Below are 10849 nucleotides of genomic sequence, written 5' to 3' on the forward strand. Positions count from 1 at the left end.
CGTATAGATGTCGAATGTGCTCCTTTTGGTGAGATAGACCTCTTTACTGATAGATGTGTAAATATTTGCATTGTTGTGATTTCTTGATCTCGTAGTGAGACCCGGTGTGTGCCCCTCGATTGAAGAGCGACCGTGCCTGTTATCTGAATCTCACTGTGATAACGACTCGTCGTGTCGTGATGGTTCGAAATGCTGCTATGAGTCATCGTGTATTCGTCAATGTATCAAAGTATAGAAATTATGTGATGACACATTTTGAACTTTCTAAGTTAGCTAAGAAATTACAACAATTGGATTTATCTGTCGATTGCACTCAACAGCAGACTTAGCTAGACAATTGCTGTAGCAATAGATATTGTTGATTATAAAAGTCACTCGCCTGGTGACCCGCCCGCACGTACTCCATAATTAAGAGCGGAAGAACGGGGAGCAAGACTATGCACTCGAATATCGAGATTGGGGCATCGTTCTTCCATTAGTGGACGATAATTTAAGAAAATACTTTGGATGTTTTGTTGCCTGCAATTAAAAATTTAAAATGGCGGCAGTCTGTTCTAAATTATTGGCCCCCTAAATCCAAAAGAGCTTCCACCGCTCCTGTAAATCTATTAGATCAAACATTACAATGTGTCCACGAAAACCGACATTTCAATGGCGTAGGAAGACGAAGGAGCAGGGGTGAGCTGTGGACGCCATGAATGAGTAGGATTTACTTAACTGTTCTAACTTTCTTCTCTGTCTCTAAAGTGCTCAAGATACGCACAGGTGTTACGTAGCTGTATATTAAACTTTTGGTTGAGTCCGAGTTACAATGAAGCAGCTGTATTTGCAACTCAATTACTACTAGCCATCCGCTCTCGTGTAATGCCGCCCACATCCGGCTATCGACCCGCCCACATTCGTCTGGTTGTGTGTAGCCCGTACAGCCTTGGTACCTGACTGCTTTTTGCACTGAGGCTGCTACTGTAAACAGAGACTCCGCCTTTAATTAATAATAAATCTATACGGATAGCAGTGTATAGCTGTACCACTGGTTTCTTGTGCAAGAATAGGCTACCTCGATTCTCCAGATCTCATACGGCTTCGTAAATTATGTTGTAGACAATATTGTATCACTGAGTGATGGAGACTATCTAAGCTATTACACTGTTTCCTACGCCCGTGCGTGTATTTTGTGTAACCTAACTGTAATTATATAACTATTATATTTTAATAATTTATTCGATTGTTTTGATATAAAAATGAGACAAAAACATACAAAAATGGAACCAAAAATGAGACAGAAATAAGATCCACAAATTAGACAAAATGCGTTCCAAAAATTAAACAAATAAGATGCAAAATTTAGACCTAAATGTGAGCCAAAAACAGAAGCAAGCGAATCTACGAAATCTAGATAAAAACTGAAAAGAAGACAAAGCAGACAAAGATGGCCCAAATATGACAAAAGTGACACAAATAAAAAATCTTACAAAATTTGCCAACAAATCAGACAAAAACACAAAACTCACATTAATAGACATAATATGAGATCAAAACGAGACCAAAATGAGACCAATATCAGACCAAAAATCAGACAATAAACGAGACCACCAAAGAGCCCCGCCATTTTTAGACACAAGTTACATAGTAAGCATAGAATGCAAGAACGGCGTTTGATAGTAAACAACCGTAACAGTAAGCAGTACGAGTGTGGCTATGACACATTTACGTAACCGATAAGCTTAGGAAACGGCAATACGTTAGTATTTAGATAATTAATTAAGATGCGCATCATGCAACCATCTCATAATTACCCTGCGTCAACGTTTAGGTGTGCCGTTCGGACAACAAAGAGATCGTTGTAGTCGTAATAGCAGCATAGCTTCTTTACACATTGAGGCATCTAATGCCTAGTGTCTGCTTCCATAAGTGTCATCTTTGAAAATCATCAATATCTCCGCTGTTTTTTGGACTTTCGCGATGATCTCGGTATCGTTAGAAACCGGTAGGTCTGTCATTTCTGTTTATCAAATTATCTAAGCCCTTTCCTATAAACGAAACGGAAGAACAGTACTTTCACATATCAAAGACAAACGGGTGGAGCAATGGCTTGTATCAAATTATCTTGTAAGACTAACGGATCAGCAACTATAAACATTTAATTATAATAATTGGTGTAACATGGTCTAACTAGACCAGAGCTTAGTGCCCCTCTGCTTCATTACTCTCTTCCGAGCTCACCCTTACGGAGACAGTAGGTGACCTTCATACCCGCAGACGTCACAAGCAGGCGTGTCGCATCCGGTGACACAGTACCGATTGACCGCCCACTCGTAACACAAACACAATGGTCTTTGTGCGGTCCCACAATTCGTCTACGCTTGCATTCATAATCGATACGTCAGCGATGCTAGACAAAGCAGAGTGCAATTCGGATCGTCTACATTGGATCAACAGCGTACAATGAGTCGACACTCTTTCTATAGCCTTCTTCTCGTTTCCTACTGGAAGTGATATCTGCTCGGTCTCTCGTATCTCAACTGCTTTGTAAAGGCCTCTTCCATAGCTGCAGCGAAGATGATCGATGTGGAACGCGCAGTTGTATGGTTCTGCAGCGTTGCTGCACATACTATGATTCCAGGGCTTTGTACTGCAAAATTGGTCTAGAAAAGGTTCATGAGTGTGGACCGTTCTGGTGTAAAAACGGAGAAACGCTTCCTTCTTTGGTAAGTAATTGCTTTTCGCAATTTAGCTTTGATTCGACTCTTTACTTTATAATGTTTACAGCTCGCTAAACGTGAAATAAATTATGGTGGATGCGAGATACCGCCACCACAGTGCACATGTCCACAAGGCTTTGGTGGACGATGCTGTGAAGGTAGACAACAATGTACATGTAACATGTTTTTGAGTGTGTGATAAATGTTGTTTCTAGAACTGATTGATCCATGCACTTACACCAAGTGTGGAGATGGACAAATCTGTAAATCAGTGAAAGTGGTCTGCAAGAAGGCTCCATGTCCTATCAAAGCCATCTGCGTTCCAGACGGTACTTGTACAGCTACTGTACTGACGACGTGTTTACTAACAACTGCATTGACTAAAGTAGCCGGTATCTGTCCATTGTTTCCAAACACAATCACAACATGTGAACTCAAGCCATTTGCTTGTCGAAACGATTCGGATTGTTCCAATGGATACTTGTGTCGCGGAAGAGGATGCGGCCGTGAATGCGTGAAGTCTTTATCAACAGGTAACGCACAACTACCTTTCATTCTATCCTCAATTCAATAGTGATGACATTCTACACTCTAGAAACGACCGGTTGTGCTCGCGTTGTTTGTCGAACTGGAACGAGAGACTAGCGTGGGCGTTTTAAGCCCGTCTTAGGACTGTGCAAAAAGAAAGTACAATGCGTACCTGAAGGTAAAACAACTAAGTTATTTTACTCTGTTTGGCTGTACAGGTAATGTGTATTGTCTTTTCATGTCTCAGTTGTGGAACCTACAGGGCTCAAACGTACAGTGCTAGAATCTACCAATACCACTCCTACAGTGATAAAGTCTGACAATACAACTACTCAGTTGTAGAACCTACAGCGTTAGAACCTACCGATATAACTCTTGCAGGGCATGCTTAGCGCTACAACGTTTCCTCATTGATCACTTTGGATAGGTCCTGAAGATTGTCCACTGGTTCCATGCCCAAAAGGCCAGATCTGCACAGAGGAGGTGTTTCCGTGCCTTATTCCGCAGTGTCCAGAGCAGCACAAATGTGTTTTACCCGGTATGTTGCAGACATCAAACAGAGTTTCCGTATATACTGACTGCTCTAATAAAGTGAAATGTGTTGTCCATAGTAAATCCTTGTGCTTTTACTCTGTGTCCCTAAGGGACCGTTTGCGTTGAAGAAAATGATGAAGATGTATGCAAAGACATTTACTGAGTGCCGAACGTGAGGACATATTGTGACATTGATTTATGACGTCAATACTGCATCATCGATTTACTTGTAATAATTATGCCAATTTTGTTTGAATGTTTAGTAGTGTATCACATAAACAGATATGTACTAGTTATGCGTAGAGTGTAATCAATAGTTTGCTGCAGACGTACACATGTATGGCTGCTAATTAATTAACTCTAATCGCGAAGTGTCGCACTAGGCACGTGGCCTTATAAGTATACTTTTGTGAATCTTGTGAGTACGGCCAGATTGATGCAGTTGAAAGAAGTTAACTAATGCAGTCATTGCGTAAGTTTAGGACTGAGCTATCTGTTTGCGTACAAGCACATATTCCGTTGGACTATACACAAGCCGCTGTGATTGACTCAATTGCCCGCATGAATCCAAGACAAATGCTGCCTGTTGCTCCTTAAACAGAATACTATTAATAAATTAAAATTATAATATTTTTTTCATCAAAATGAATAAACTCTGGCAATAAGAGTAGATTTGGCTGGTCCATTTTTGCTAGAGCCCTGGAATCTCAAGTTATTCTGTGATGGAGAATCTTTTTTCGTATGTAAACCTTCTAAATCTTCTATAAATCTACGTCGACAGCACCAGACCTACAATAATTTTTTTACTTGAGGTCTACCTACTTTATTTATTTCAGTTTCAGATAGGTAATCAATTTAGTAAACAGCAAATTATGCTAGGGGGGCGTGGAAGCTCTTTTGAATTGAGGGAGCAAAATTGGTATGAGACAAAGACACTATAGTGGAAAGTAAAACGCTTTAGTTTGTTTTCGTTTTCTTGGCCAGAGGTTCGATTGTGCGACAGAAACGTGACCAAGATGAGGACACAATGTACATGACCACCCCTAGGCAACTGCCCCATTCTCTTATACCTAGCTATGCTTCTGGGTCTCTAATGCATGTTAACAGCATTAGTCATTACGCGTCCTGACGTCACAAGCAGGCATGTTCCATCCGGTAATTGCCCAACTAGTCGTGACTCGACCCAACCATCTTCGTGCGGTCACAACTCGTCAACGTTTGTGTACGTACTCGATCTCAAATTACGTCAGCGATGTTACTTACACCAGCGACCAGTATATTGCAGTCAGAATTCTAGTGCAATCCGGACCGTTTTGCGTATTGTGAAAGTAAAATATTGAAGAGAATAGACAGTAGGTATATAAATATGAAACGACACGCAGTGTCGATCAGTGTATCTAAAGCTAGTGCAGCAACAGTTTACAAACGCAATGTCTCGTTGTAGTCTCTTCATTGTGTTGTTTCTTTCTGTCCTCGGAGTCGCATCGGCTGCTTCTGGCTTTGGAGTCTCATCGGTTGTAGTAGAGTCGCCAGTTTGTGTTGAGATTCAAAGGAGATGTGGCAGTAGCGCTAGAGTCGTGTGCGGAATGATCTCCTGCATTGTAACGTATCGTTGTTGCGATGGCTATGATCACGAGAATTCGTCCGAATGCTTCAGTGTGGACATCGAGCAAGACGTGCAGTTGGATGTTCCACTACGCTGTGAGAACGGTGGAACAAAACTGCCGGCTTCTTTGGTGGTAAGAGAATCATGAATAAAAATATTAATAATCCATCATGGTTACAGACTTGTGGAGGAGAGTCAAATTTGTCTAATAGCCACGTACATCAACAGCATATGAAAACAACATATAAAAATTCTAAAACTACGTTATGTGTCTCACTCAGAGCAACCCCCATTCGCCTGACCAGCTACACCCCTGAGAATATATTAGCATTTTATATAATGAGAAACAAACGATGGGCTTTATGCAATTGATGACTCTACAATTGAATCATGTATTATTTTCTAGGCAAATGATGACCTTAATGCTTCTTCAGAAAAGTGCAAATGTCTACCTCAATTTAGTGGCCGCTGCTGTCAAAATAAAGGTTTTTTATACTAATTCTGGATTGTTTACTATGCAACATACAATGACAAATGTGTGGTATTCGTTTGCTACAGGAAAGCCAGGTAGCTGTGGTTTACCAGAGCTCTACTCTCATGTCTCTTCCAAAAAGCATTGCAAAATCGACGCGGACTGTGAAGGGAGGAAGAAATGCTGTTACAGAGTCAACGGTCGCGTTTGTGCACACCCCGTCGCTGAAGGTATGATTCTAGTAAAGTTTGTGATACATCTAGGTAACTAACTTTATTGCGTTACCGTTTGTTGCAGATCCCTGTAAACGTATAGACTGTGAACTAGACCGGATTTGCAGGCGATCTAATGAAAATTCCCTCATTCTTTACCGCCATACTTCTAGCTCTTCGTTATTTACTGAAAAACGTATAGATGTCGAATGTGCTCCTTTTGGTGAGAAAGACCTCTTACTGATAGATGTGTAAATATTTGCATTGTTGTGATTTCTTGATCTTGTAGTGAGACCCGGTGTGTGCCCCTCGATTGAAGAGCAACCGTGCCTGTTTTCTGAATCTCACTGTGATAACGACTCGTCGTGCCGTGATGGTTCGAAATGCTGCTATGAGTCATCGTGTATTCGTCAATGTATCAAAGTATAGAAATTATGTGATGCCACATTTTGAACTTTCTAAGTTAGCTAAGAAATTACAACAATTGGATTTACCTGTTGATTGCACTCAACAGCAGACTTTAGCTGAATAATTGCGGTAGCAATAGATATTGTTGATTATAGAAGTCACTCGCCTGGTGACCCGCCCACACGTACTCCATAATCAGCAGCGGAAGAACCGGGAGAAAGACTATGCACTCGAATATCGAGATTGGGGCATCGTTCTTCCATTAGTGGACGATAATTTAAGAAAATACTTTGGATGTTTTGTTGCCTGCAATTAAAAATTTAAAATGGCGGCAGTTTGTTCTAAATTATTGGCCCCCTAAATCCAAAGGAGCTTTCACCGCTCCTGTAAATCTATTAGATCAAACATTACAATGTGTCTACGGAAGCCGGCATTTCAATGGCGTAGGAAGATGAAGGAGCAGGGGTGAGCTGTGGACGCCATGAATGAGTAGGATTTACTTAACTGTTCTAACTTTCTTCTTTGTCTCTGCAGCGTTGCTGCACATACTATGATTCCAGGGCTTTGTACTGCAAAATTGGTCTAGAAAAGATTCATGAGTGTGGACTGTTCCAGTGTAAAAACGGAGGAACGCTTCCTTTTTTGGTAAGTAATTGCTTTTCGCAATTTAGCTTTGATTCGACTCTTTACTTTATAATGTTTACAGCTCGCTAAACGTGAAATAAATTATGGTGGATGCGAGATACCGCCACCACAGTGCGCATGTCCACAAGGCTTCGGTGGACGATGCTGTGTTTTTGAGTGTGTGATAAATGTTGTTTCTAGAACTCATTGATCCATTCACTTACACCAAGTGTGGAGATGGACAAATCTGTAAATCAGTGAAAGGGGTCTGCAAGAAGGCTCCATGTCCTATCAAAGCCATCTGCGTTCCAGACGGTACTTGTACAGCTACTTCACTGACGACGTGTTTACTAACAATTGCATTCACTAACGTAGCCGATATCTGTCCATTGCAGGCGCTGATCCAGAATTTTTTAGAAGGGGGTGGCTAGCTAGTGGTCGTAAGTGAGACATATTGGACTGTGACAAAATTGTACTAGATAGCTACTAGCGAATTGAGTGAAGACAGATTAACTCAAGTCCACCAACGACTGTAGCCCATATCCGGAATATTGCCAAGGGCGGCTGACGGTGACGCTAGCAGCTGATCATGACGTCTGACTCAAAGAAATTCAAGCAGCCAACACTGTTTGAGTTAGCGTTCGATGGAGGCTACGGAGCACAAGAATCAGGGATGCGGAATACACAAAGGCAACTGTCGCAAGAATATGTACAACCTGCGACGGCGACCCTCAGCAAAAGTCAACTACAGGAGCCGGAGGGTTTGCAAAGCAGTCTCCTTCAGATTGCAATTAGACATACAAGAGAGCTAACTGCCGATGACAAGTACCGTTTGCTAACTACCGTGCAAGACGACATCCGGGATGATGAGTTGGACACAAGGTCATTTCCTGCTGGAGATTCTGAGGGTAAAAAGCGGAAGGTCAAGCAGATTACATTTCAAAGAAGGTGGCTTCGAGAGGATAACTGGCTTCGCTATGGTAAATCAAGGGATGACAAGGGAGGTTGGTGTCTACTGTTCATTTTATTTCTGACTCCTGATGAGATGAGATCTCTTTACCTTGGCGTATTCGTTAGAACCCCGTTTGTTAATTACAACAAATCCAAAGAGATTCGTGGTAGACATGCGACAACGGAATATCATTCACGAGCTGTTGATCGGGCGTACTACTTTAGGATGCATTATTTCAATCCTGAAGCAAGAATTGACAACAGAATGACAGATATTAATGCCAGAAACTACAAATTCAACTTAGAAGTTGTGCCTACCATCGTTGAAGCTGTTATTATGCGTGGAAAGCAGAGGATCGCCTTGCAAGGTCGTACGCAAGATAAAATCAACTTTGACAGTCCTACAACACAAAACGAGGGAAATTTTATTGCATTGGTAAGGCTGCTTGCTGGCACCAATTCTTGCTTGGATCAGCATCTCAGGACTGGACCTGCAAATGCAAAGTACATCAGTAAAAACATTCAGAACGAAATATTAGAGATTGCTGCTGACCAGATTCGAGATTTCTACAGAGAATGCTTGAGGGAATGTGCACACTTTTCAGTTGTAGCAGATGAGGTTACATCTCATGGGCGAGAGATATTGTCAGTTTGTTTACGGTTCTTAGAAGTTCAAAAGGTACCTTTGAGCTGAAGCCAAAGAAACATGAAGTCTTGCTGGATTTCGCCTTTCTTCAAAGTATAACTGGGGAATCTATTGCACAGGGTATCCTATGTGTTCTTGAAAAGCATAAGATTGACATCAGGAATTGTCGAGGACAAGCGTATGATACAACCAGTTCAATGAGCTCATCCAGTGTGCAAGCGCATATCAAACGTGTGGCACCTGATGCAGATTATCAAGGCTGCTGCTTGCACAGTCTGAATCTAGTAATATGCAAGTCGTCACAAATAACGGCAATTAGGAACATGTTTGACAGTTGCCAGCAAGCATACCTATTTTTCCATAACTGTCGCAAACGACAGAGATTTCTGGAACACGTTATTAGCTGTCAGTGCCCAGCTACCAAGAAGACAAAAATCAATGGTTTGTGCAAGACGAGATGGGTTGAGAGGCATACAAATTTTGACACAATTCTGGAACTTTACACCTATCTTATTGAAACCTGGAATGAGATATGTTAGCCAAGCAATTGTGATAAACTTTATCCTGATGGAAGCAACTGGAAATGGGATTCAGAAACACGAACTGCTGCAAATGGCTTGAGGTACACATTTGTTGGATTTGAGCACATTGTAGTTTTCATACTTGTGAAGCAGCTTCTTGAACCCATACGTCCTATTGCAGAGTGTCTGCAAGCAAGGTTGCAAGAGTTGTACTTTGGCTTCAAGAAAGTTGACGAAGTTGTCCAATTTTACAAAAGGATTCGAAACGATGTGGATGTAGAGCATAACCGAATATACGCTAAAGCCAAGAAGCTAGCCGCTGATATTGGAAGTGATGAAGCAATGCCACGCATCATGAAGAGAAAGCAGACAAGAGCAAATCCTACTGTGTTGTTGCCTTATGATTACTGGAGAGTAACACTGACAATTCCGTTTTTGGACTCCATCCTTTCTGAACTTGAGTCTAGATTTGCAAGCGATAAAAGAGCACACTTTGAACTCTGTGTTTTAGTACCAGAAGTCATTGCCAAGAATGAAAGTTTAGAAGAAACGGTAGGAATTTTGACATCTGATGCCAACAGAGGATAACTTTGAGAGTGAACTTATCCGTTGGAGGCAGCACTGTCATGGGATTACGGAGACCAAATCCATAACACAACTTTTGAGCGAGGATGCTGATCCGCTATTCTTTCCAAACGGTCACAATTCGTCAACGTTTGTGTACGTACTCGACCTCAAATGTCGTCAGCGATGTTACTTACACCAGCGACCAGTATATTGCAGTCAGACTTCTAGTGCAATCCGGACCGTCGAGGTTGGATCTACTGCACTGAAAGCGATCACAATGAGTCGACACTCTTTCTCTCTTCTTCTTCCCGCTTCCTTACTGGGAGTGATATCAGCTCTGTCTCTCGTTCTTACGCGTTGCAACGAGTTGTTTCGCGACTGTAACAAGGAACCTCTGTGTGGAGTTCGCTCTTGTACGGTTGTGGAGCGATGCTGCACGAGTAGGTGAGGCTACAGACATCGGTGCTATAATAATAGGAAGGAACGCGAGTGTGAACCGTTCCAGTGTGAAAACGGAGGAACACGACTTCCTTTGGTAAGAAGTTGATTTTCTCAATTATGGTTGAAATTGTCTGTTTGCAATGACCTCGTTTATGATACACAGCGCGGCAAAACGTGAAATCAGTTATGGTGGATGCAAGATACCGACACCACAGTGCGCATGCCCACAAGGCTTTGGTGGACAATGTTGTGAAGGTAGAGTACAATGTACATGTAACATGTTTGGGTGTGTGCTAAATGTTGTTTCTAGAACTGATCGATCCCTGCACTTACACCAAGTGCGGAGCAGGACAGATTTGTAAATCAGTAAAAGTGGTCTGCAAGAAGGCTCCATGTCCTCTCCAAGCTATCTGCGTTTCAGACGGTACAGCTACATACTGTAATCAAATTCCTTATTTATGACGTGTTTACTAACAATCGCAATTACTAACGTAGTCGGTATCTGTCCATTGTTTCCAAACACAATCACAACATGTGAAATCAAACCATTTTCTTGTGGAAACGATTCACATTGTTCGGATGGCCAATTGTGTTGCAAAAAAGGATGCGGCCGTGAATGCATAAAGTCTCTACCAAC

The 10849-nt window shown here is 41.8% G+C and overlaps 3 protein-coding genes across 3 annotated transcripts in view; all 3 read left to right on the forward strand.

The window, feature by feature from the left end:
- Window positions 1–364, forward strand: part of LOC134194231 (WAP four-disulfide core domain protein 2-like) — a 1416-nt gene extending 1052 nt beyond the window's left edge. Inside the window, exons 3-4 of the mRNA XM_062663154.1 lie at window positions 1–28; window positions 96–364. The exon at window positions 1–28 is cut by the window's left edge and continues 110 nt beyond it. Coding sequence (XP_062519138.1) covers window positions 1–28; window positions 96–235 — 168 coding nt within the window. The 3' untranslated portion in view covers window positions 236–364. The remainder of the gene's footprint in view (window positions 29–95) is intronic.
- A 4809-nt stretch (window positions 365–5173) lies between these two features.
- LOC134194119 (uncharacterized) lies at window positions 5174–6620 on the forward strand. The gene is made up of 5 exons (XM_062663025.1): window positions 5174–5503; window positions 5777–5855; window positions 5929–6072; window positions 6140–6277; window positions 6344–6620. The coding sequence occupies exons 1-5, from the start codon at window positions 5195–5197 to the stop codon at window positions 6481–6483; spliced, it is 810 nt and encodes a 269-aa protein (XP_062519009.1). The 5' UTR covers window positions 5174–5194; the 3' UTR covers window positions 6484–6620.
- Window positions 6621–7675: 1055 nt separating this feature from the next.
- LOC134194370 (uncharacterized) lies at window positions 7676–9792 on the forward strand. The gene is made up of 4 exons (XM_062663298.1): window positions 7676–8400; window positions 8479–8716; window positions 8827–9144; window positions 9223–9792. Exons 1-4 carry the CDS (start codon window positions 7676–7678, stop codon window positions 9790–9792), a joined length of 1851 nt encoding a protein of 616 aa, XP_062519282.1.
- Window positions 9793–10849: the final 1057 nt, after the last annotated feature.

The sequence above is a fragment of the Corticium candelabrum genome, chromosome 18, assembly GCF_963422355.1.
Source record: "Corticium candelabrum chromosome 18, ooCorCand1.1, whole genome shotgun sequence".
In the NCBI taxonomy this organism is placed as follows: domain Eukaryota; kingdom Metazoa; phylum Porifera; class Homoscleromorpha; order Homosclerophorida; family Plakinidae; genus Corticium; species Corticium candelabrum.